Genomic DNA, 27,271 nt, shown 5'->3' with positions numbered 1-27,271 from the left:
ACTGGCAAACACCAGTAGTGATCCCCGCCCATGTTATTTCCGGCCCAGAGAATCGCAAGGCCTTGGAGACTCTGGTGCTGGGCCCGCTAAGTGGATGTAAATGGGCCATTCGGACCCATTTGCATCCATTAGCATCTTCCCACTGGCGTGCAGGCACAAACCCCGATCCTGACGCCAGCGTGGTGACGGAGCTTAGCAGTCGGTTTGGCGCCCTGCTCAAACCTCGTTTTCGGCCAGACACCCGGTTCTCTGTGCGATCACTGTCTGCGTCGCCGGCGTCACGGGCAGAGAATCCAGCCCAGAGTCTTTGAATGTTTTCAAGGCAGAGGTTGATAGATTCTAGATAACCCAAGAGGGTGAGAGGTTATTGGGGTTAGGCGAGAGGTTACAGCCAGATCAGTCATGATCTTAGTGAATGGTGGAGAAGGCCGGAAGGGCCGCCTACTCCTACTTCTAACGTGTATGTTTGTATGCAGTACTCCAGCTGTGATTGAAACAGTGTTTTATACTGTTACAGCATAAACTCCCTGCCCTTATACTCTGTGCCTCTGCCAAGAAAGGAAAGCATCCCATATGCTTTCTTACTTGTTCTACCTGTCCTACTACCTTCTGAAATCTGTGACTATGCACGCCAAGGTCCCTCTGTTCGTCTACACTCTCAGAACCTTACCATTTATTTAGCATTTTGTTGCCTTGCTTGTCCTCCCTAAATGTATCACACTTCTCCGGATTGGAGAGCGATCATGCCAATTCAAGAACAATGTTGCAGACACTCCTCAGGGCAGTGCCCAAGTCACAAATATCTTCAGTTGCTTCATCAATGACCTTGCCTTCAAAAGGTCATAAGTGGAGATATTTGCTGATGACTGCACAGTGTTCAGTTCCATTTGTAATTCCTCAAATTACAAATTCCCGAAATGAAGCAGTTTGTGTCCGCATGCAGCAAGAGGCAATCGCACCACAGAAGTGTCAGGCAGTGGCCATCTCCACCAAGAGAAAATCTCACCGCCTTGTCTTGACAGTCAATGTTATTACCATCCTCAATTCTCCCATCATCAGCACCCTCGGGGTCACCACTGAACAGGAACCTAACTGGACCAGCCACATACAGACTGAGACGACCAGAGCAGGATAGAAGCTGCATGTTTTGCGGTGAATGACTTACCTCCTGACTCCACAAAGCTTGTCCACCACATACGTTTACAAGAGTGTGATGGAATATGCATTACTTTGTTATATTAGCACAATTTAATAAGTGTGAAGCAATGCACTGTGGGAGAAACAACATGGAGAAGCAGTATTACATCCAGATGGTACTCTTTTGGGGGCAGGTGCTAGATCAGAGATACGTGGGTGGTGCATATTTGCAAATCACTGAACGTAGAAGGGCAAGTTGATAAGGCAGTTCAGAAAGCACATGGGTTACTTGGTTTTGCAAATAGGGGCATTATGTGCAAAAACAAGGAAGCCAAACTAACCTTTACAAATCTTTGGTTAGTCTTCAGCTGGAGACTTGTTTAACATTCTGGACATCATACATTGTTATTAATTCTTGAAATGTGAATATTGCTGACAAAGTCAGCATTTATTGCTTATCCTTAATTGGCCTTGTAAAGGTGCTGGTGAACTGCCATCTAGAACTGTTGCAGTCCATGCGTGTAGGTACACCCATCGTACCGTTGGAGAGGCAGGATTTATACCCAGTGAAAGAACAACAATATAGTTCTTAGTCAGGATGGCAGCTTGGAGGGGAACTTGTAGTTGGTGGCGTTCCCATGCATCTGCTGCCCTTGTATTTTAAAGTGGTCGAGGTCATGGGTTTGGAAGGTGCTGTCGAAGGAGGCTTGGCAAGTTGCTACTGTGCATCTTGGAGATGGCACACACTGCAGAAAGGATATCAAGGTTCTGGAGAGAATACAGAGGATGTTAACCAAGATGATACTAAAAATGAGGAACTTCAATTATGTGGAGAGTTGGGAGAATTTGGGATTTTTCTCCTTGGAATAGAAGAGATTAAGTGAAGTTCTAATAGTGATATTTTGCCCATGTTGGGAGGGCCCACCATCATGTGGAGAGACTGTTAATGGGGATGTCCTCCTTGATGGGCACTCCTTGGGCCACGAAAGGGAGCACCACCGGAACAACCAGTCTTGCCCCACCCAGATCTCCAGGGCATGCCCCGACTCACCTGTCTTCGAGGGCATCGCTCCTTGGAGGTGCAGCTTCAACACTCACAATTGCAAGTGGTGATACAATGAAGGCAGTAAGCTGCCAACAGTTCTTATGGAGGGGGTGGAGGTGAGGCCCCTTCTTCAATTGGACAGTTGCCCTGCAGCAGTCCGTTAATTGGCTTCTGCAGGAAAAATGCAGCCCTAGGGTCCCACTGCATGCCATAGTAGGGTCCATAAATTCCCTACAGTGCAGAAGGAGGCCATTTGGTCCATCGAGTCAACACTAACGCTCCAAAAAAGTACCTATCGACTTCCGGTAGCAGACATGGTGTGAGTGGTTGCACATTTGGAAGCTCCCGCTTGTGGTGAGTCTTTTGGACCTTTTCCCCGGCTAACGGCAGAGCTGAGTGATTGTAAAAGGTGCAGGAGGGCTGGAAGTGAGTATCCCGCCGGTGTATGGATTTGTAGACCAAAACTGGTCAAAAAAGGATGTACAATCGTTGAAAGCTGGTTTGGAGCCTGCGACACAGGAGAAGATGGCGGAGGGTCAGGATCCGAGCCTGCCTGCCCAGTGGTCGACGGATCAGCTAGTGGGCTTCCTCCATGAGAAATTTGCCCAGCAGAGGAAGGAGAACTTGGAGGACGTGACTAGGGTGGTGGATCCGATAAAGGCAGGGATCAATCACATGGAGATGAGGCTAGGGGCCCAGGGCCAGGTGATACAGAAGGTGGAGGAGGCGATGGGGGAGCACGAGGAACAGCTTGCCTCGATGGCTGCGGAGATGGGGTTGATGCGAGATCAACAAAGGTGGCTGCAGGAGAAGGTGTAGGATCTGGAGAATAGATCGCGCAGGCAGAACATGTGGATTGCGGGCCTGCTGGAGGGCAGCAGCGAGGGAGCAGATGCTAGCGCATATGTGGCGCGGATGGTCGAGAAGCTACTGGGTGAAGGGGCCTTTGCTCAGCCCCTTGGAGACGGACCGTGCGTACAGGGTGCTAATGAGGAAGCCGCAAGGGAACGAGCCGGCCAGAGTGATGCTGGTGCGACGGCACCGGTTCCTGGATAAGGATCGGATTTTGAGGTGGACCAGACAGATGAGGCACTGTACTCGGGAAGGCAGCGAGCTGCGTGTCTATCAGCACATGGGTGCAAAGCTGGCCAAAAGGAGGGCGAGCTTTAATAAGAAGGGGGTGAATTTCGGCATGTTATACCCAGCGCGTTTGTGGGCCGGGAAAGGCCGGGAACTATATTTTGGGTCACCAGAGGAGGTGTGGAATTTGTTAGAGACAGTGGACTGGCAGGAGGAGGAGGAATTGGGCTGGATTCTCCACCCCACCACATTTCTGCCCTGACTAGCCGGCGGGATTCTCCATTACGCCGACCAGTCAATCGGGTTTCCCATTGTGGGGCAGCCCCACGCCATCAGGAAACCACCGGGCTGCCGGAAAAACGGAGAATTCCGCCGGCGGAGAATCCCGGCCATTGAACTTTGGAGGAGAGGTTCCTATTTTGAATTTTGGTTTTCTTCTGTTTTGTATGTACCATGTTTGCACTGTATTTGGGGCCATTGCTCTGTTCTGGGTTTGTTTCGTTCTTGATGGGGGATGGTGGGTTGCTCTTTTCTTTGTGTTTGGTGGGGATTGTAAAGTTTGCACTGGGAGAATGATTGAGCGGGTGGGGAAGGGAATCAGTGGGGGATAGGATGCTAGGTGCCATGGGTGGGGCTAGCAGGCTAGCTGAGCAGTCTAGCTCACGGAAGCGCAGTGGGGGGTGAGCAGGTAGATAGTGTGTTGATGGGGGATGGGCTTGTTATTTTATCATGTGGTAAAGGGGAAGGGAGGGGCGGTAAAAGACTGCTGACAGGGGAGCGGCTGATGAAAGGTGACATGGTGAGGGTCGGTGACGATGAGGCTGGCCCAGTGGCCCAGGAAGGATTATGGTTGATCGGTGGGAGGTGGGGGGGTGATTATGGTTGATCGGCCGGGGGGAGTGGGGGAAACCAGGCTGATCACATGGAATATGAGAGGGCTGAATGGGCCAGTCAAGAGGGCCCGTGTGTTCGCTCATTTGAAAAGCTTAAAGGCAGACGTGGCAATGATGCAGGAGATACACCCGAGGGTGATTGATCAGACTGGACTGAGGAAGGGGTGGGTAGGGCAGGTATTCCATTCAGAACTAGACTCTGAAACAAGGGGGGTGCCGATTCTGATTAACGGGCGGGTGGCGTTTGAAGTGGGACGTATAGTGCTGGACTTGGGAGTGGGGAGGGGGGGGGGGGCAGATACGTCTTGGTGAACGGGAAGTTGGAGGGGTTGCCGGTGGTGCTGGTGAACATTAATGCACCGAACTGGGACGACGTAGAGCTCATGAGGCGGGTATTGGGGAAAATCCCTGTTCTGGACTCGCATTGGCTGATTTTGGGGGGGGGGGGGGTGACTTTAATACGGTTATAGATCCAAGGCTGGGTAGGTCGAGTTCGAGTACAGGGTGGGTGTCAGTGGCTGCAAAGGAACTAAGGGGTTTATGGAACACTTGGGGGAGGAGATGGATCCGTGGAGATTTGGGCGGCCAAGAGGAAAAGAGTACTCATTCTTTTTCCATGTACACAAAGTGTACTCCCGAATTGACCTTTTCGTTATGGATAGGACGTTGTTGGCGGGGGACTGGTCGCTGAGTACTCGACGATTGTGGTGTCGGATCATGCCCTGTACTGAGTGGATATTTGCGGGTGGGTAAGGGGAGTGGCGGGGGGGGGGGGGGGGGCAGCGCCCGCACTGGTGGTTAGAAATAGGACTATCAGTGGAGGAGGAGGTGTGTGTGCGGGTGAGGGAGGCCATTCGAGGTCTGTGGAGATAAATGATACGGGGGAGGTTTCGGCAGCTACGGTATGGGAGGCGTTGAAGGTAGTGATGAGAGGGGAGTTTATTTTGATACTGGCACACAGGGAGAAGGCGGAGCAGGCAGAGATGGATAGGTTAGTGAAGGAGATTCTCCCAGTAGACAGGAGGTACTCGGAGGTGGAGTTGTTGAAGGAGCGTCAGAAGCTGCGATGGAGTTTGGGTTGTTATCTACAGGGAAGGCACAGGGGCAGTTGAGAAAGGCGTGGGGGGCGGTGTATGAATATGGGGAGCAGTCTAATAGGATGCTAGCACACCAGCTAAGGAAATTGGGAAGTGAAAGACAGAGGGGGGAATATGATCTTGGACCCGGTGGGGGTGAACGGGGTATTTAAGGACTTTTACAGTAGGCTGTATGAGTCGGAACACCCAGCCGGGGTGGAGGGGATGAGGTGGATTTTGGAGGGACTGGAGTTTCCGAGGGTGGAAGAGGAGCTGGTGGAGGGCCTTGGGACCCCAATTGGGCTGGTTGAAGTGGGGAAAGGGCTGGAGGCGATGCAGTCGGGCAAGCCCCGGGACTGGATGGGTACCAAGTGGAATTCTATAAAATGTTTTCAGGAGTGCTGGGGCCCCTGCTGGGAAGAGCGTTTCATGAGGCGTGGGAGCGAGGGGTACGTTCCCTCGCATCCTGAAGTTGGAACAATGTGGGTCGTACAGGCCAATCTCCCTTCGAAATGTAGATGCCAAGCTACTGGCCAAGATCTTGGCCTCGAGAATGGAGGAATGCATGCCAGAGGTGGTAGGGGAGGCATTTAGTGGCGAGCATTAGAAGGTTGCCTAATGTGATTATGATGCCCTCCAAGGGAAGGGAGGTGGAGGTGGTGGTCGCCATGGATGCGGGGAAGGCCTTTGACCGAGTGAAGTGGGAATACTTATGGGAGGTCCTGGGTCGGTTTGGGTTTGGGCAGGGTTTTGTGGACTGGGTCCGGTTGCTGTACCAGGCACCGGTGGCGAGCGTGCGGATGAACCGAGTGAGCTCGGATTATTTTAGTCTGCACCGGGGGACGAGGCAGGGAGGTCCAGTCTCCCCACTGTTGTTTGCCTTGGCCATGGAGGCACTGCGATGACACTGAAAGCATCAAAGGACTGGCAGAGGATAGTACGGGGGGGGGGGGGGGGGGCCTGGTGGTGGAGCACAGGGTCTTTCTATATGCGGACGACCTAAGTTTGTATATTTCTAACATGGGGGGGGGGGGGGATTGGAGAGATTATGGGGATCCCAGGGGAATTCGGCCGGTTTTGGGGTACAAATTGAAAATTGGTAAAAGTGAGGTCTTTGCGATTCATCGAGGGGGAAAGAGAGGAGACTGGTGAGGATGCTGTTCCAAGGTGGTGGGAGGGAGCTTTAGGTATTCAGGTATCCAGGTGGCGCGGGAGTGGGAGCAGCTACACAAGCTGATTTTGGCTCGGTTAGTGGAGCAGATGAAGGGGGACTTCAGAAGGTGGCATGTGCTCCTGTTGTCACTGGCGGGGAGGGTGCAGACGGTAAAGATGCCGGTTCTCACGAGGTTTTTGTTTGTATTTCAGTGCCTGCCTATTTTTATCCCCAAGGCTTTCTTTAAGAGGGTGAATGCGGTGATCTCCGGGTTTGTGTGGGTGGGTAAAACCCTGCGGGTATAGAAGGCATGCCTGGAGTGGGGTCGAGGGGAGGGGGGCTGGCCCTACCGAATCTGAGGAACTACTACTGAGCGGCAAACATAGTAATGGATAGTGGGAGAGGGGTCGGTATGGGAGCGGATGGAGTCGGCCTCATGTAGGGCACAAGCCTAGAGGCACTGGTAACGGCACCTCTGCCAGTCTCACCGGCTCGGTACTCCACAAGCCTGGTGGTAGTGGCGGCCTTGAGGGTGTGAGGATAGGGGCAGAAGCACATGGGAGTGGAGGGGCGTCAGTATGGACACCTATTTGTGGCAACCACCAGTTTGCACCGGGCGGGCTGGATGGGGGATTTCGGAGGTGGCAATGAGCAGGGAGCGAGTGGTTTGGGGACCTGTTTATTGACAGCAGCTTTCCGTGCTTGGAGGATTTGAAGTAGGAGTGTGAGCTGCCCAGCGGCAGGCGAGGGACTTTGCACAGAGGCAAGTTTCAACTTTTCCGCACCTACCGCCCCAGGGGATACAGGGTAAGGTTGTGCCAAAAACGGGAGTGGGGGAGGGGAAGGTCTCGTAAATTTATAAAGAGCTCATGGAATGGGAGGGAGTCCCATTAGGGGAAGTGAAGCAAAAGTGGGGGGAAGAATTGGGCAAAGAGTTAGAGGCGGGGTTGTGGGAGGTTGCCTTGATTACAGTAAACGCGTCCTCGTCATGTGCCAGGCTCAGCCTTATACAATTCAAGGTGGTCCACAGGACGCATATGACTGTGGCCCGTATGAGCAGGTTCTTTGAAGGGGTGGAGGATAGGTGTAGGGGTGTGCGGGAGGGCCCGCAAATCATGTCCACATGTTTTTGGCATGTTCGAAGCTTAGAGGATTTTGGCAAGGAGTTGCAAATGTCATGTCCACAGTATTGAAGACACGGGTGGTTCCGAGTCCAGAGGTGGCGATTTGGGGTGTGTCGGAAGACCCAGGACTCCAGAGGGTGAGAGAAGCCGATGTGTTGGCCTTTGCCTCCCTGGTAGTCTGGAGACGGGGGTATGGGTCAGTGACATGGCCGGGTTTCTCAGGCTTGAGAAGATCAAATTCGCCCTGAGAGGATCGATGCAAGGGTGCTAGGGTTTTCCCGGAGGTGGCAGCCGTTTATTGACTTCTGTAGGAAAATTAAGCTGTCAGTAGATAGAAGGGGTCAGTGGGGGGGTGGGGGGGGGGGGGGGGGGGGGGGGCGGGGGGTAAAGGGAAAGAAGCAGGCATGGGGGGCTGGTTGAGGTGGGAAAGTTAGTGGGAAAGGGGGATTGGGGAACTGTGTATGTAAGCCATGTTGGCTGGGTTTAGTTGTTGGCTGGGTGTTATTTGCTGTGCTGTTTTTTCCTCTTGAAAATTGTTAAAATTATATATGCCTTAATAAAAATATTTAAAAAAAAAAAAGAAAAAGCACCCTATCTAGGTCCACTCCGCTGCCCTATACCAATGACTCTATAACCCCACCTAGCCTGCACATCATTGGACGCTGAGGGGAAATATTTCCAGCATGGCCAATCCACCTAAGTCTACGGTGGTGGGACTTGACCCACTATGATTCTATTCATCAGTATTCTGGGTAAGATGTGTTCTACTAAAATTAATGCATGTAGCTATGATGGTGCCATAGTTTTGCCTGTGGCTCTTCGGAATTTTTATTGGACAACACTGTGCCGAAACTGCAGTGCCTGGATTAATGAGCATTTTTCGAATTCTCTGTTTTTGTTGCAGAATAAGAAGTCTTACAACACCAGGTTAAAGTCCAACAGGTTTGTTTCGATATCACTAGCTTTCGGAGCACTGCTCCTTCCTCAGGCGAAGAAGAATCAGATTATGGAATTAAAGGGATGATTCCATAATCCTGCGCTGAAAGCCAAGAGCCATGCATGTGAGCAGTGTAGGTCAGAATTGAATCTGCTATTGTTGTAATCTCTGCTCAATGTTCCCTATGACGAAGTCCTACCTGCTGAAAATGCAGAATCATCTCTCATGCCAAACAGCCCTGGAATCTGTCTCCATTTTATCAAAGGCAAAGAAATTGAGAACAGGGCACTGCAACCCCTGAAATACTGGTTTCTTTCACAATGGCCCATTTGGTGACTTGGACACATAGCCTCCTTCTACACTGTAGGGATTCTATTTGGCCCATCGAGTCAGAACCGGCCCTCTGAAGGAGCACCCTACTAAACCCAAACCCCACCCTATTCCCGTAATCCCGCTAGGGGCAATCTTCACCTAACCTGCACATCTTTGGACTGTGGGAGCAAACTGGAGCACCCGGAGGAATCCCGCACAGACACAGGGAGAACGTGCAACACCCGAGGCCGGAATTGAACCTGGGTCCCTGGCTCTGTGAGGCAGCAGTGATATCCACTGTGGCGCCATATATCATATATCTGAATATCATTTCAAGATTTATTCAGTGACAACCGGATGTAAACAATACACAAGAACCAGTGCAAACCTGAATTACACAGCTGTGCACTCTATAGCTGCATATCCTCTGCAGTATCTTAAAATGATCAAAGAACATAAATGCAAACGTAATAGAAAATGCCATTTTATTGAGAATGAAATTCAATCTTGAATCAATGTTACAATCATGACAATATGTCAGACAAGGAATTTTGTGGTTTGGTGACACAAAAACCATTATCTTAGCATTGTTCCCTTTTAAGACGTAGCAAAGTGATTCATAATCAATGATGGCAATGGCTTGGAAACACAATGCTAGTACAGTATACTCAGTGCAAAGCAATTATTCAATAACAGCAATAAAAAGCTTGTATTTATACAAAAAGTAAAAAAACACAGAATAAAAAGGCAGAGTGTAAGTATACCTTTGAAATCAAAACTGCAGAATGTTGTCTGTTTTACATACACAGAAATACGAACAGATTAAAATGTATGCCTTTTTTCATGGAGTTCAACTATCTATGTGGTAATTACATTAGAAAGCTAGGATTTCCATTTCATGCCTACAATCACAAACTAAAGGAAAACAAAATATGAACTGTATCATAGACTGCTGAAATGATAAAATAAGCCTTTTTAATGTTTGTAAAAAGAATTCAGGGTTGAAGATAATTGGGTGTACCAAATCAGAGATGGATGAGGCTTGCCCTAGGTCCTATTCAATCTTTAACGTTGAAACAGCCACTTATAACTTTCAATCTATTTAATAAATAACAGGATAAAGTGTTATTTTCCACTACAAGTTTGAGAATATTGCTTTCATTATGCAAAAAAAAAAAATCATGTGCATATTTTAACATGGCAGTTACTGGAAGCAAATAAAAATATTTTGTTCTTCGCAATAAATGGTTAATAAACAAAGCTTATTTTGCCACCAGTACTGGCCAGTTACATTAGCAGAATGGCTGTTGGCTTAGAAAACCGTAAAAGTTTTCTGAACTCTGCTTGACAAAATTGTGCTCAATTATTAATATGAGTTGCCGTGTTCGGCAAATACTTCGATTTACTGCTAGAGTTAGTGCTTCTGCTTTCTTAGTAAGAATCCCAATATCAAAGGTCTCGAGGAAAGCAGATTAATCGTTTCACCAGCACAGAACTAGAGCCAGCTTTAACCTGTGGTTCCGATCTGTGCTGCTAGGGTTTTTGTTTGTTTTGTGTCTGAAGGTATTTTCACACCTGCAGTACTCAGTAATTAGCATCTTCTCAAAACAGGGTGTCGCACAGAATGATAAAATGATTCCCAATAATTTAGCAGAAAAAGGAAAATGGAGAGGCAACAACTCCAGTATTCAGTGCTATCCCAAGAACTTCTGCAGAATCCCATCTCATCAGTGGAGGAATGTATTATTTGACGAATAGAATGAGACTCATATCTAAATGTAACATTTCAAACATGAGTGTGTAACATTGGTTGTGATTGCACAATGCAATAGGAGTGATTTGAATCTGAATTCCTTTTTTTGCTAGTATATAATACCTCAGATTATCTACTACCACTATATAAACAAATCATTTCTTGGTGTACTGTAAAGTCTATTAAAACACATCTCCATTAGCAACAAATTTATTAGCAAACCATCTGAGGCATCACATAATTGCAGCAGAAATGACAGTTAAAGGTAGCAGTCAGTACCATAGAAAACTAACTCTATCTAAAACCCAAAAGATGTTCACATCTGCAGTAGAAAATCTGTTCCTAATGGAAAAGTGATGAATTACTACATTTTGTTTGCTGTCCTAAATGTATGATGAGTATTAAAACTTTTGCGGTAGGGAATTTACCTGGTGGATGCTGAATCTAACTGGATGTGGTGCGAAATGTTTTTGACTGTACAAAATCTTAAATTTGGTTCCAAAATCGCTGCCTGCAGCCCGACAAATATCACATCCTAACAAAGAATGTTCTTTTTAAAAATCACTTTATATTAAAAAATCATATTTAAATCTTTGAAAGCCCACCTTAAGCAATAAAAATTACATTAAACAAATAGAGTACCTCTTATTAAATAGGTAACAGCCTGCACCGGCAGTAAGATTTGATTAGTTCAAACTTGAGTCGTGTAACCTGACACCTGCTTTTTCAAGTGCTGCTGAAAACTCTTGAACTCATTACCTGTACACAGATATATAAACGTAGACTGGTGGTTTGCTTCAAGCTACCACTTGGAATAAACAATATCAATAAAGTTGTCCAGCTTTAATGTAAATCGGCCATTTTGAACCTTGGGTCCACATAAGCATGCTTCACACAAGAAACTTTGCAGTAAAAAAAAAAGCGAACTATATCTAAATATGGAAAAATATTTGACTTTATTTAATACATAAAATAGTAATGTCTAAGTTTCTTATGGAACAAAGCATTTGAATTTAAGGAAGCATACGGATAAGTAGATATTGCATTAATGTAACTCTCATCTAGTTTGTGCTTTTTAAATAAAGTCTGAATACACATTGCCAAGTGTAACCTTTCTAAGTTAGTTATTTGGTTTATCGGTATTTCAAGGCTACTATCTCAAGGACTTGGGTTACTTTGATACATAGTGGGTTCTCTATAAATACACACTTACAAATGTACTATTTTAAATGGACATCTACACATGCCTTATTAAGAGTTGAAGGCCTTCTAGAATATAAGGCCTTATAAGACTTACAGTTAGTTACGAGAATAAAGAAAAATTAATTTCATTTCATTAACAGGACTGAAAAAAAAAATGACCATAACAGCATGTCTTTTAGTTGGCAATATTAAACAAAAATATTCAATTTTAATTTGCTTCATTACAGGGTTTTAGAATTTGATCTCTTTTTTAAAAAAGGTGTGAGTCGCAATAATCAAATGATACAAGTCAGATGCCATTTTGTGCTCTCAACTTTACTACTTCTGTAGATCCATCTGATCTTAATCATTTGTATGCAGACTAATAACCACAAAACCGGGTGGCACAGTGGTTAGCATTGCTTGCCTCACAGTGCCAGTGACCCAGGTTCAATTCCAGACTTGGGTGATTGCCTATGTGGAGCTTGCACATTCTCCTCGTGTCTGCGTTTCCTCCAGATTTTCCTGTTTCCACCCACACTTTAGGAATTCTATGGTTCCAAATACGGGAAAATTTTGAGTTACTATGGGTCAAATGACAGGGGAGGGTTTATCGATAAACAGTTATATAGGGTTATGATTGGGTGATGTTGGACAGCCATGTGTCCATCCCTTTATTTATCAAAGCCCTGCACCTATCAGTCATGTAAGGATGTTTCTTTGATTTGACATCTTTGAGAAAAGAAGACCAATTTGTCAAATAATACACCTCGATTCATACCTCAAATAAATTTACATTTTACATCTAAACATTTAATATATAGGTTTTTTAAAAAATTTATGTTTTCGGAGAACTTGTAAATTGGAACAGATGATTTGAAGGCAAGTCTCCCACCGCCACTGGAATGAGCTACCAAGAATACTCTGTTATGTAGGCACAAATATTTAATGATTAAATCATCCTGGGATTTTAAATATTTCAAGGGAAATCCCACGTACTTTAAGTAACCAATTTGAGTATATCAAGACAACATTAATAAGTTCCACTTTTTTCAAATGTGCAGACAGCTACAGATAATGATGCTTACAGTAGACATTACTATTTTAAGATCGCTATGTCACCATGGAGGAGTCATTCATTTAATGAGTAAACAATATTCAATAGAAATATTAATGACACTAAAGTAAAGTGAGATTTCATCAAGCCAGATGACATTTACCTCGTTTGAAATTGGAAAGCAATTTTCTTTGAAACATACAAAGCATTTAAAGAATGCAAATCAGACCTCTTAAAATCTGTAGTAAACATTCAGTTAGCAGGAATTCTTGGATAAACGGCACTTCGAAAACAACTTTTTTCTATTTACACTTGAAGGGATCTCTCAGGAAATTGATAAAGAAAAATTCTGCCCCTCTATGCATAGATACAACTGAGTGCATACATGTTTGTTTCTGATACCACTATTCCAACAGTGAACCATTTTTCGCATAGACAATTTATTTTAAAAAATTAAAGTGGGTAACAATTCTTTTGTAGGACTTTTCATCTTCTTAAGCTTAGAGTCCTCTTATTCTTCTTGTTTTTAGCCACTTTTCTTGCAACTTTCAATGTTGTTCTCATAATGCATTTATAAATTACTGCAATTTGCACAGTCAGTTCTGGGAAGGCCCATCTTTCTAAAACAATACAGTTTTGCTGAGTAGCGAGAAGTTCTTCATATATTTGGACAAGATAACAAGTTCACTCAAGAACTTATAAAAAAGCAATGTGATGTGCATATCTTGATCAGTACAGAAATGTCCTTAAATACTGTACCAGTTCTTTCACTCAACAGTCTTAATATGATAAGATTTTCTTCCAGTTAAAAACTGTATAATAGGCACTATTTAAATGATGACTTCCTTTGCAAGCTGTTGTTCTAAGATAAGGAATCACAGATTCAGTATGGTCTCCAGACAGACTCATCAATCCTCCCAGTGGAAGTCAACACTGTGGGAGAATTGCTATGGCTACCATCAGCATCTACACCATCATTTTGGTTTGGCAGATTTGGATTAAGGAGTGTACTGCCAGTTGATGCACTGGTACAAGGTGGCAGCATTCTGGAGGGTGAGCGTTCTCCCCCTGCCACCATGGAGAATTGGTAAGATCCAGAAGAGGTGCCATAGTAGAGATAGGGTGCACTGCTGGTCTGGAAAGGTCCACTTTGGTTTGGGGATGAGCCAGGATAGGGTGGTGGTAGGTAGGTATGGTAGTGTGTAGCTGCAGACATACCCAATGACATGCCAGTTGTAACAGGAGTTGGTGTGTAGGTGAAGGCTGCTGGGTAGTGCATTCGCGGATTAGGAAAACGGCTTTCTGTGAGGGAGGAAAGCCCAAACTGTCGGGAGTCTGAGAAGTGAAAGTCTGTAGCACCTACAAAAGAAAAAAGTGCAAAACATATAACTTGCAAATCTTTCAAAGAAACATTCATAAACCAGTATTCTGTTTTAGACATTTAAAGTTAGGGTTAGAGTTATACATCAGTATATCTATCACTTATGCTGTGCAAAAAATGTGGCTTCAAAAATAGACAACCAAATTTAATACTATTGCCTTTGTGTTTCTTACATTCTTATAGTGTACAACATGTCTTATCCTAATCGGCTTGTCATGGGGTTTATCTGAGCAAATTTAATCTCTTAATCTGTACGAAAGAATCTAAAAAGGTTTTGAATATGGCCAGAATCTTGTGGAGGCAACAGAGGTGTCTTCTGCCAGCTGGAGAGCTGGTGAGACTCCATGCTGTCTTTTTGTTTGGGAAGGCCTGCGTCATGTGTCCATGAAGGCACTTAACAGGTCAGCAGTGGGGCCTTCCTCCAGGATCAAAGACCCGAGGGTAGGTGTCCAGCCTGACAAAAGCAGCCAGCCAATCAGAAACCGACAGCTTAGTAACTCAATTTGAGGTGGTGACTACCCAGGGCCTCAGAATCAGGGTGGGGCGGGGGGAGTCTAGGTACAGGTGAATGATGGTGGAATGGGGGTTGTGGGCTTGGGGGGGGGGGGGGGGGGGGGCGGGTCACAGGTGAGGGAGCTGGGGGCTTGGCAGCAAAGACAGGGGCCGTGATTCTCCCATCCCGCGCCGGGTCAGAGAATCGGCGGGGGGGGGGGGGGGGGCGCAAGAATCGCGCCATGCCACTCCGATGCCGGGCTGCCGATTCTCCGGTTAATCGCGCCCACGTGGTCACAGCCCGCTGGTCGGGGGCCATCCCCGCGCTTGACGGGCCGAGTGCCCGCCGAGTTCAGCCGGCATGGGTTACGTATGGTCCCACCTCGGTGTTCTGGCTGCGGGGGCCATCCTGGTGGGCAGGGCGGGGAGATCCGACTCCGGGGGGGCCTCCACGGTGGCCAGGCCCGCGATCAGGGCCTACCGATCGGTGGGCGGGCTTATTCCGGGGTGGGGCGGCCTATGTTCCTCCGCGCCGGGTCGCCATATTAACCAGGAGGCGGCGTGGAGACGGCAACGCACGTGCATGCGTGGATCCGTGCCGGCTGTGTCGCACCGACTTTAGAGCGCACAGCTCTCCGGCGCCGTACTAGCCCCCGAAAAAGGGGTGAATGCCTGGCCCTGGAGGCCCTTCGACGCCGGCGTCGCTCACGCCAGTTTTGATGCCAGCGTCAACACTTGGCCGAGATTTCAGAGAATCCCGGCCAGGGGCTGGCTTTCAGGCATCTCTTTTCCCAATGCCTTCTATTGGTACATTTATTAATTTTTACAAACAAATATGTATTTATCGCAATACCACATGGAAAAGATTGGAGGTTTGTTAAGCCTATGCTAGCATTAATAATTTTGGGTTGTTGCCACATAGTAACTGTCAGTGAGAATGTAAATGTTGCCACCTTCCCAAGGGACCATAGGCTGCTCCCCTCTTTGAGAGAGAGCTGACTGGTGGTGATGTAACCTGAAGGTGATCACACTTCAAGCAAAGGGCAAGATTGAGAAAGCAGGGCATTTGTTAATAAGCTCAGCCCATATTCGAATTGAACCCACGTTGTTAGTGTCACTCCGCCTCACAAACCAGCCGTTGAGCCAATTGCGCTAAATGACCCCATGTCAGCAAGAGTAGGCCCAGAGACAAGTCACTACTTTATTGTGGCCACATATATCCCACTGCTCTCCATGTAGCAGAAGGAAAATTGATTCTGTTTCTGGAACCAATGTTATAAAAGAGGGTATACAAGAGCCAGTATGAAAAGTGAATTATTGGGACATTGACACCAACAGAAAATTAAGCATTACTTAATATTGTCACACAAATAGCTGGCAGATTTAGAACATTGGCCAATAATGAGACTTAAATTCTTGAGCAGTAATATGAGGCCCACAGGGAATATGTTTGATTAAATTCCAAGAGCATTCATGAGTTCTTTGTGTAAAACTGAGGCCTTTTGTAAAAACAAAAATATATATTTTTTAAAAGAACCATGCCCTGTCAAAAATGAATCCAAAGTGCCAATCTGAACTTTCCATTTTAGTTTATATGTCTATTTTACATCTATTGTAAAGATTTATGCCCTTGTTTTATAAATTATTCTAAGCATTCAGAAAAACGTATTTGTTGATTCAGAATCTATGAAATAACATGCAAAATCTCAAAGAAACATTCTGTTGTCCTATTTGAGGAGCCATAGTGAAACGTCATATACAATGAGAAACATATAGAGAACTCTTTATCCATACTCCGTTGGAGTAGGAGCTATAAATAACATGCATTAAGTATCAATATATCAAAAGATTTTCTAATGAGAGCTTACTGTACTGTAGCTGTAGGCTAACAAAATAAATACAAAGCTCTTTGTGTTTGTGGCCCCTGCAGTTCTAGTTAAACAGAAGTTAGGTAAACATCTTAGAACTATTTTCAACTATATTTTTCCTGGAGGGAGTACAGTTGTTTTTATACTGTAATTAATACATATGATTTGTTGAAACACATTCCTGAACTAACTTTAAAGGAAGTCTGCACATAAAACTGAATGGAATGCATTATTACTTATTATTTTGTGCCTAAACAACAGCAGATAGCTTAGGTAAGGAATGCAATCCTTTCTTCAGTATGTCTGGTATGCCCACTCTCAGCATTCTTTTACTTAGGGGGTATGCGGTGTGGCCAGTTACGCTTAGTGACTTCCCTCCTACATCCTGTCTCTGTAACCCAACAAATGCCAGGAGTAGGTGCCAGCAACTCTAACTTATATGCAATGAAAGAAGTCATAGACAACTGAAATGAACTTTAACATCATATACAGTTTGGTGGGAGAGGAGTGTGTGGTGGGAAAGGGTGGGTGATTTGTGCGGGAAGGGGATGGAGAACTATTTTAACAATTGAGTACATCCACTGCTGCCCACTCCCCCAGCCACAATCTATCCCAATCTTCCCAAGAGTTTTAATACAAGCTTTTTTTTTCATATGCAACGCAACAAAGGATACTAAAAGAAGGCACGGGGTGAATAGTTCATGTTTACTTTTTGGATTGTTGTTTATCATTGCATATGCTGTTTAATAAAGATGCTATGGCAAGGCTTTTGTTGCGGTCTTTTATTGCAGGATTTTGGCCAAGGGGTTGTTATGACTGGATGTTGCAGGTAAATAGGTATGTGTGGCATAGTGGACCAATGGTGGTGAAGGGGCGCACTTACAGCCAGCCCATCTGGAGGGAAAGTATTACAGATGCCTCCTCCCTACATGCTGACCTTCCCCTCTCCGCAGCCTCTGCTCTATCTGCCCTTTCACGTTGTAGAACAAGAGGCATTACAACTAGAGCTCCCTTGCCAGTTGCAGCCTTTGCATGGATAGGTTACCAAATCCTCTGCCCTCCCTGTGGAGATGTAGCAATATACGCTGCCAATTCCAGAAACTCACATCTCTAGAAACATCTCTACGGTACTTTCATAAGTAGCAGACACTTTTCGAAATTACCTAACCTGCGAGTTGGATGCCTCGATGGCAAAAGGTGCTGATGTATGTTCCCTCTTACATGTACTTTTGTGAGTACAAATAACACGCATTTAGTGAATCAGCGCAGTCCAAGGTCCAAGAACATGCAACAAATCATCAGGATGGCCAGTTGCTATGCAACGGCACTGCGCGAGGCATGCCAGAAGCACTAAACGTACCATTTTTAGGACCTCCAGCTTCCATAGTGCGGCCTTCAGCAACACTTACAGAATTGAATTTCGAGCCCTTCTTGTTGAGTAACCCATTACGCTATTACCTCATCCAATTTTTTATACCCCATAATTCTAGATACACCCATATACCAGCAGTGCAAATCAATTCTGGCCTGGTTCTATCACAAGATTTTACAGCTAATAGGACAATCTCCTCTTTATCCAAGGTACATAGGCACGGTAGCACAGTGGTTAGCACTGCTTCTTCACAGCATCAGGGTCTCAGGTTCGATTCCCGGCTTGGGTCATTGTCTGTACAGAGTCTGCATGTTAGCCCGTGTCTGCGTGGGTTTCCTCCGGGTGCTCCGGTTTCCTCCCACAGTCCAAAGATGTGCAGGTTAGGTGGATTGGCCATTCTAAATTGCCCAAAAATGGTTGGGTGGGGTTACTGTGTTACGGGGATAGGGTGGAGGTGTGAGCTTAAGTAGGGTACTCTTACCAAGGGCTGGTGCAGACTCGCTGGGCCGAATGGCCTCCTTCTGCACTGTAAATTCTATGACAGGGTGGGATTTACCGAGCAACTTGCCGCGTGTTTTTCGGTGGAGGGGGCCCGCCAGCAGTATTTTCTGGTCTCGCCGGTGTCAACGAAATTTCCCGGTGACTGCACCACTATCACCGGGAAACCCATGCGGCGTCGGTGGAACCGGAATATCTCGGTACAGTACGATATGGACGGCATGGTAGCACAGTGGTTAGCACTGTTGCTTCACAGCACCGGGGTCCCAGGTTTGATTCCCGGCTTGGGTTCATCTGCACGTTCTCCCAGTGTCTGCGTGGGTTTCCTCCAGGTGCTCCGGTTTCCTCCCACAAGTCCCGAAAGACGTGCTTATTAGGTGAATTGTCCATTCTGAATTCTCCCTCAGTGTACCCGAACAGGCGCCGGAGTGTGGCGACTACAGGATTTTCTCAGTAACTTAATTGCAGTGTTAATGTAAGCCTACTTGTGACACTAATAAAGATTATACTATTATTATATCCCGTCAACGTGAACAGCCGATAAATTCCTCCCATAAACTATTGTTCAGGGAGAGCCACTCTCCTTTAAAGTGAAAAACAGCTCAAAACATTTGTCATTGTTTACATATACATTTCTTTTTTTAAATATTATTAGAATTTTCCAATTTTAACAATTTAACAATCAGACATATAAAACATAATATTTACAGAATGAAATGTTTCTTATGAACAATTTACATGTGCCCCTTCCAGCGGCCTTCCCCCTTTCCTTTTTTCCCCGTCCCCCACCCTCCCTCTATTGTTAGTCGAACTCCATCTTGGCCCCTTCTCTCACTCAAGTTATATTCATTCTTGCATTTGTGACTGTTGCTGTTGCCCCTATGGCTTTTCTGGAGGGGGCTCTCTGCCCCCCACCCCTCGCTCTTTTCCCATGTCCCTTCCTGATACTTCCCTGGGTTCCTTCTTTGCTGCTTGCCCCCCCTCCCTTGTTACTATCTGTTCCGTGCAATCTTATCAGCCCGCATTGGTCTCCCTTTCCCCCTTTCTTCCTAATCACTATTGGCTTCGAGCAGGTCTTGGAGCAGGCTGATGAATGGCCCCTACTCTTTGTGGAAGCCCTCGTCTGACTCTCGGATGGTGTATTTGATCTTCTCCAGGTGGAGAAATTCCGCCAGGTCTGCCAGTCAGCCTGAAGTGTCGGTGGTGCTGCTGATCACCAGCCGAGCAGGATTCTCCAGTGTGCGATGAAGGAAGTAAAAGCTCGGGCATCAGTCTGCTTTCCCATGTGTAGTATTGGCTGGTCAGACACCCCGATGACTGCCACTCTCAGGCACGCTCCACCTTCACCCCCACAACCTTGGATATCACCTCGAAGAAGGCTGCCCAGAACCCGACAAGTCTGGGGCAGGCACAGAACCTGCGGGCGTGGTTGGCCGGGCTTCTCTGGCACCATTCACATTCATCATCCACCTGCGGCAAAAGCCTGTTCATTCGAGTTCAGCTAGTCTCGTTTTAATGTGCAGATTCCCGATGTACCGAGACATTGTGACCAATCCCCTTTGCCTCAGAGACCTCAGGCGAGCGCCGTTCAGTATTGGTCTCCACAAATGAGCAACAGACGGAACGATAAGAGTGGGGTTTTCCCAGGGGATCGGAGGCTCCAAGGTGTGCCCTTTGGACAGGGTGATACCCTGGCACTGCCTGGCAACCAGGCACTGCCAGCCTGGTACCCTTGGCAATGCCACCTGAGTGCCAACCTGGCACTGCTAAGGTGCCCATATGGCACTGCAAGCTGGCAAGGGCACTGCCAGGTTGGCACTGCCAAGATGTCAAACTGGCATTTTTTGCATGGTGGTGATCAGCCCGAATGTGCCCTGCGTGGGTGCTGGGTGAAATGCCCCAGGACCCTCCCATAGTGCGTTGGCTCTTGGGGGGGGGGGGGGGGTCGCCTTGGGGGCTCCGGAGATCGTGACACCATTTGTAAATGGCATCCTGTTCTCTCACTACACTGAGGAGTTCAGCGAGCGGAGCTCTTCAGCGCACAAAATGGGGATATGTGTGGCCTCGGCCCACACCACCCCCACCCCCAAGGGATGACACCCCGTTAAGTGGTCACTAAGTGTCCCGCCTTTTTAGGTAGGACTTCCCACCCCCCTTTTCAGGTCCCTCTTCAGGACCCCCACTCTTCTAGAGACCCCTTCATACCAGCCTTGCACACCCCACCCTCGTCCACGTTCCTTTCATGGGCATGCCCCCCCCCCCCAGGCCCTGACCCTTGGCAGTACCACCCGGGCATTCTGGCAGTGTTCCTGCTGACTTTGCAGTGCCACCCATTGTGGCAGTGCCAAGGTGCCCAAGTTCCGGGGAGGGTCAGGGGCCACACTGCTCATGCAAGGGCCTCCAATGGCCTGGGAGACCCTACAGCTGCTGATCCGCCTGGTCCACATTGGTGAGGACCAGTACTAAATGGCACCCGGCTGAGGACTCCCTGGGGAGGCCGTTAGATGCCTGGATGCCGGTAGATCCCAGGTGAGTACACCTTAATAAGTTTAAAACCTACTTAGGCATGTGCGGCCTGTTCACGCCCATTGTGGGCGGGATCCTGATCGCACCGCCTTGCCAGGGTTGGATAGATCTCGCCAGACGTACTGGCTGCCGGGAAGCCTTCAGGAGGCTTCTCCCAGCATCTACCAGCCATATCGTGCTCCCGTTCGGCCAGTAGATAATGCCCTTAGTCTGCCATTTGTCCAATTATCGTGTCCTGCAATTTTACTATGCTGTTGCAATTGTGTGTTGGTTTCTGATTTAATTTTGTTTCTACAATTCAAGTTACAATAATTAACTATCCCTCGCAAATTTAAACCTTTTGAACTTCTGACTGTTCGCACCGGTGAGATTTTCCTGTCCCTCCCGCCGATGGCACAGCCCTGTCACGGGCTTCCTGGTGGCGTGGGATGGATTCAAAGGGCAATCCTATTGACAGTGGCGGAACCTACCGCTGAGAAACATGCTACGGGGAGGCCAGAGAATTTTGGCCCTCTTCTTCTGAAAACATTCATGCAGAGGTGCAGTTTCACTGGGAAGGAGAGAAGGGGAATTAGTTCCAGAGCAGTAGCTTCCCCACATGTCCAGCCTTTACATGTAAAGTGGCAGTGGCCCCAATGTTCACAACCTTCACCTGGCAGGAATAGAGCTGTACCAGACCTAAAAAAGCAGTGTGCCACCTACCACCCCTGCTTCCTCCTGGTATGGCTGCCAGCATTCGTGTCCACCAGTGGAACTGGCTGGCCACAGGGCCACCTGGTTGAGTTGGAAGGCAGCTTTTATCCTGCAAAGTGAGTCCTGCTGGTTTTATAGTTCCGATGTGCAGTACAAATATACAGTCAATGGCCAGAGTTCTACACTGCTTGGGTAGGCGCGCGCCTGACCCGGAAGAGTGTAGAATCGCATGGGAAGATGTCGGGTGCATGTACCGACGTCACCTCGCCCTCATGCGATACTTAAGTCAATGGCGTGAGTCAGAAATGCGCTCGCCTACAATCAAGAAGCCAATATAAATTAATGAAACATCAATTGACTGGGATTTTACATCGCCTGCCTGCTGGTTGGTGGGCAGGCTGATTGGCAAGACGGCCTTTACGTTTTAGCTACAACCTTGATCCAGGGCAGATTAAAGTTGAGGCTCAAATAAAATTAACAAAAGTGTACGAGGACTGAGGTCTGTGTATGATTGTGCTGTGTTGACGCTCGTGGCGTAGTTTTTCCAGTGATATTTTTATTTACAAGTCAGCAGCTCCCCGAGATAGCTCTGCTGTCCCCCTGAAGAAGCACATTGGAAGCCCAATCTGCCATGCTCCCTTTTCTCGGTGCCCGCGACTGCTTCCCAGGCAGCGCTCAACCTTTCACAGGGTACATTTCAGGCTAAATGGCCGCCATTTGGCTAGCCAGTGTAATATTGCGTTAACAACACAATCTTGGCCAGGAGACGGTTTCACAGCTGCTCCCGTCCACATCGACTTTGGGTGTTCCCCGAATGTAAAATTCAGGCCCATGTGTAACTGGCACTAGACTTTGAGCAGCTTAATCTGTAATCCTTAAAGGAACCGCTGCAGGCTGCTTCTGAAGTAGGTAAATACAAGTTTTGTGAATGTTTTATATAGGTCCAGGAGGAGCATGAAAAATTGTCCCTGGCTGTATGAATATTTTCGGCACTGTTTACCTTTGAAAATAGAATTTCCTATTTGGTTTGTGGAGTAGCAACCAGAATTCCAATTCTGACCATCCTTCACCTCACTGGCAAACTACCAGACATCAAAATGGGTTGGGCCTCACTGACGACAATGGTCTGGCACACAGCTCAACTGATTTACTCTCAAAGTCAAAATCAACACAAGTAGGTTATTCTTCAGCAGGCAAACCACAGCTAAACCCAATTCTGACCTCATGAATGGTCAATGTGCATGCTAGGTAGTGATCTGAGGTAGGGACATCTGCAGAATCTAAAACTCTGTTTCTTGTGTCCTTGCACAAAGTCTCGATGACCTATCACCTCTATGTTGCTGGTATACATGCTTCTGGTTAAGCAATGTACATTGATCTACATAACTATGGGCCTGGCAAAGCCTGAACAGGCTCACATCTCCCTATTTCCCACACCTCCCTACCCCTGTAATCTCCTCCTGCTCAGCAAATCTCCAAGATCCGTGACCGTGTCCAATTTTGGCCTCCTGCGCATCCCCAATTCTAACGGCTAACTGATGGCCATGACTCCAGCTGCCTCGGCCCTAAGCTCTGAAATGTCCTCCTTAAACATCTCTGCCAACTCCTATTTTAAGGTGTTTCTTAAAGCGTTTCTCTGTGACCAAGATTTTGGTCACCTCTCCCAACATCCTTTGTGGCTTGGTATAAAATTCTCTCTGATATAACTCCTGTGAAGTGCTTTGAGATGCTATACTACCTTAAAGATGTTACACAGATGCAAGTCGCTGTCGTTGTTCTGCCTGAAAAGCAGCTAACTTCACACATCAGGAATCAAACTTGAGATCTTCCTGATCTGTTTGGCTCATTTTCAACCCACAGGGTGCAATTTCTATCCACTGAGCTGTCATGATATTTATCTACTAAGAAATACTTTTATCAGACCATTTGTAGAATAATTACATTAAACTATAATATCAGTGGCTACAACAGAGAAACTGTAATAAAAATTTCTTGCAGTAATTTAAAAATGGGCTCTTCAAGATCCAAAGGAAAAATGCGCTGTGTTTAAGAAGCCCACACAAGTTGTGGCACAGCCTCGCATGACCAGTATATCACTCCCAGGACCTATTGCCCAGACCTATTCCCTGAAATGGTTCCAGTCAGTGCGTGCATGGGGACCCCTTCAGAATAGAATGAATCGGAAAGACATATGGAAACGTTTTCATTGAACTGTTTCCATGAAATTTTTAATGAGCCATAGCCCTTAGATGTGGTTCAATGCCTTAAATTAGCAAAATAAAAAAGGACAAATCCTCTTTCCCTTTCAATCCATAAACTTTGTTAAAAAAAATTAAAAACCACTAATTGCTTGTGGTTCAACAACAGAAAGACATTAAAACAGGACCTTCCTCCTAAAAATAGCAACAGTGCTCTTCAAATTCCTATTCAGAATCAATAGTTTTTCTCCCAGTCAGATTGTCTCCTTGAGGCACATAATGTAATTTCTCATGTTGCAACAGGAGGAGGGTTCAAAACATTAATTATATGAATGGGCAATTAAAATTGCTGCCCTTGATTACTCATTTTGTCAAAACCTTAAATGAAATGCCTCGCGGATACAACCAAATGTTATATTTTGGCTCACAGTAGTAGAATTAAAATTAATCAGGATTCATATATTCACAGTTTATTGAATCAGGGCATTCAAATTTAGTTGCATTTATATTTTGAAAGAAGACAATAGGTTTATCAGATGAACTGAAAACAGGTGGAGGTGTTCTGTTAAATAGCAAGTAAGCTGCTTGAACCTGTTATGAATTCCCACCCTCTGTTTTTAGACATTACTAAGTATGACATTCCAACTTGCCAAGAGGTCTGTGGAGACAAGACAGTCTGTCTCAGCTCACTGCCTTTCCCTCTGTTGGCCAACATGTCATCTAGCGTTTGCACAGGAAGGTGTAAAGAAGTCCACTTTCTACTTACCTGACCAGCTGGTTACGTAGCCAACAAATAGATGGCAGACATCAATTACAAAGAGGAATTGAATACCCCTGTCTGCTTCAACATAGCAAACTATATTGGAAAAATTTCAAATTTACTTCTAGAAAAGGCAATGTAAAATTGCAGCTAAATTTCCATGCGTTCCATGAAAAACACTGGCTGATTTTAGTGTTGTCCTTCTTGATTGCTACAATTATTTTGAAGTCCCAAAGTCAGAATAATGTTACCATATGTGAAAAAGAAAATGTGTTGATTTAGTTTCCTTATTGCTTTATATTGTTAGTTGGAGGCACTCCCTTCTGAAAGTACAGCCTTTAGCTTTATCCTGTCCTATACAACAAGGGCAATCAATTGTACAGTACATGAAGGGAACTTGAGAGACTACACTACACAGAGGTAGGTCATACCAGCTCACATTCTAAAACTACTATAAATCATTAATCCACTTGAAGGGAGGGGGACTTTTTGAGTGACAACTGGTTACATATTTATTATAACAAATAGATATGTAAACTTTTAGGTTTTGGAAAAAAAATCTATTCTGCTCAAATTATTCCAGTTAACAACTATGCAAAGGAGTTCTGCCACTTTGCCTTCTTATTGAAGGTCTTTGATTTCTTGGCTGTGGCTAAACTTGGACAACTGGTAGCGGACATATAGTGCCTCTTCAGAAACTGTCAGACGTATTTGTAGACTTCTGACCCATTCGAGAGGTCAGCAGAGGAGTTGCGATTGAGACTAAAGGGACCAATTTATGAATGTGTACTTTGGCAAGGCTCCCCAACAGCAGTATGCATGTGCAAAAGTCACCATTTTCCTTCCTGGTTTTATGGTAGTGCTGAGTATTGGAGCACTATCTCTCAATTCCCTTTAGTGGAAGGTTTGATCCTCCAGTTTGCTAAGTACCTGATTTGAGCCAAGCTCGGCCTGATGGCTTTGGTCAGCAATGACTATACGTCCCTGCCTAGACAGTGCCTCAGCCCTTCCAGCAAGTAACCAAAGTGCAGAGGTCTGGGAGCAAAACAATTCTCCATCAACCTGACATGAGAGATACAATTCTGTGGACTATTTTGCTGATTAAAAAAAAAAAATCTCATCGAACATAGAATCTACAGTGCAGAAGGAAGCCATTCGGCCCATTGAGTCTGCACCAGCTCTTGGAAACTACCCTACTTAAGCACACACCTCCACCCTACCCCTGTAACCCAGTAACCCCACCTAACCTTTTTTGGAAACTAAGGGCAATTTAGCATGGCCAATCCACCGAACCTGCACATCTTTGGACTGTGAGAGGAAACCGGAGCACCCGGAGGAAACCCACATAGACACGGGGAGAGCACAGACGCCGCACAGACGGTGACCCAAGCTGGGAATCGAACCTGGGACCCTGGAGCTGTGAAGCAACAGTGCTATCCACTGTGTTACCGTGCCGCCCCAACCTGATTGATTTTTTAAAAAATCCAAAAGCCTCGAGTTATAATAACTTACTCTCTGCAAACATATTGGGCAGAATGCTCCCATGCCCTCACTGGCGGGTTCAATGGTGGGCTGGGGAGAGGGGGGGGCACGAATTTGGCAGGAGGCCCAAAAAGTGGCGGTGTCAGCAGGAAAACATGTCAGTGCGAACCATGTTTGGAAGAACTTGGCATGCAGATGTTGCGACTCACCTGAACAATGCCTGCGGTCCATCTGAAGTTCAGGATGGAGGCCGTCAATACCCCTGGAACACCACGGCAGTAGGTGGAGGGGGAGCATCTACAGGTGGACCTTCCAAATTCGGTGTCCTGATGGGGGTCCATCATCCAGCCTCAAAATGTTCCTGGATTTCCATTTCTTTTACACGAGATTCAATTTCTAGCCTCAACGTTTTCCCAGAGATCTATCTTAATTGTCAGATGGTCCGCCTTCTTTCTTCAATAGTGGGTCAGTGATGTTAGGTGCATTTTCAAAATGCCGCCCAGATAGGAGAGCAGACTACACGCCATCAGGCTTGACCCACCACGGAATATAGAGCAAAACACCGGATTGCATAATTAATTGAGGTCAGGGATAGAAGATTTGGTGTGTTTTCTTGATGGCCTTCACTGCAGGAAACACTCCACATTCCTAACCCGCCACAGGACCTAGTTCCCAGATGGGAGAATTCTACCCATTGTCTTAACTTGATATGCAGTGGAAAATATCAAGAATATTATTCCTTATGCTAAATACAAGTGTCCAAGTGTACACATTATTTAACTTGGTAGGCTGGTTATTCGACACTCAGCGACCCCAGCAGTCAACATGAATATTAATTGCTGTACTTGAACTAATTATATATTTCTTATTCTGAGTATTACTGAAAAAAGAAACTTGCTGTCAAAGCTTTTCTTTTTGCACTCATCAGGACAGATACACAAATAATACATTTCAAAGGGGCAACCATTTATCATGCATGAGAAAAAGGTGTGATTAGTTGGCAAATGAAAGTCTACGCTGATTGGTCAAGGCATTGCTCATGCATTCCCCATGGCAACATCTTGACCAATCAGTGCTGACTTGCCATTTTGTGAATTTAAATAAAAGCTTGGGAGTAATTGTTCCCTGCACAGTTTCCATGACAACATCTCAACCATAGTTCACTTGCCAAACAATCAGCACCCTTTTTCTCATTTGGTATTCTTGTGTTTATCCTGGACGGCATGGTAGCACAGTGGTTAGCACAGTTGCT

The 27,271-nt window shown here is 46.2% G+C and overlaps 1 protein-coding gene across 6 annotated transcripts in view; it reads right to left on the bottom strand.

Moving 5' to 3' along the window:
- Window positions 1-9,225: 9,225 nt before the first annotated feature.
- Window positions 9,226-27,271, bottom strand: part of LOC140410681 (runt-related transcription factor 2-like) — a 257,444-nt gene continuing 239,398 nt past the window's right edge. For all 6 annotated transcript variants that reach the window (XM_072499075.1, XM_072499069.1, XM_072499071.1 and 3 more), the window contains one exon: window positions 9,226-14,108. In XM_072499075.1, coding sequence (XP_072355176.1) covers window positions 13,633-14,108 — 476 coding nt within the window. In that variant the 3' untranslated portion in view covers window positions 9,226-13,632. The remainder of the gene's footprint in view (window positions 14,109-27,271) is intronic.

Source organism: Scyliorhinus torazame, chromosome 4 (assembly GCF_047496885.1).
Source record: "Scyliorhinus torazame isolate Kashiwa2021f chromosome 4, sScyTor2.1, whole genome shotgun sequence".
NCBI lineage: Eukaryota > Metazoa > Chordata > Chondrichthyes > Carcharhiniformes > Scyliorhinidae > Scyliorhinus > Scyliorhinus torazame.
Note: the sequence above shows the minus strand (reverse complement) of the source record. Positions and strands in the feature narration are given on the sequence as shown.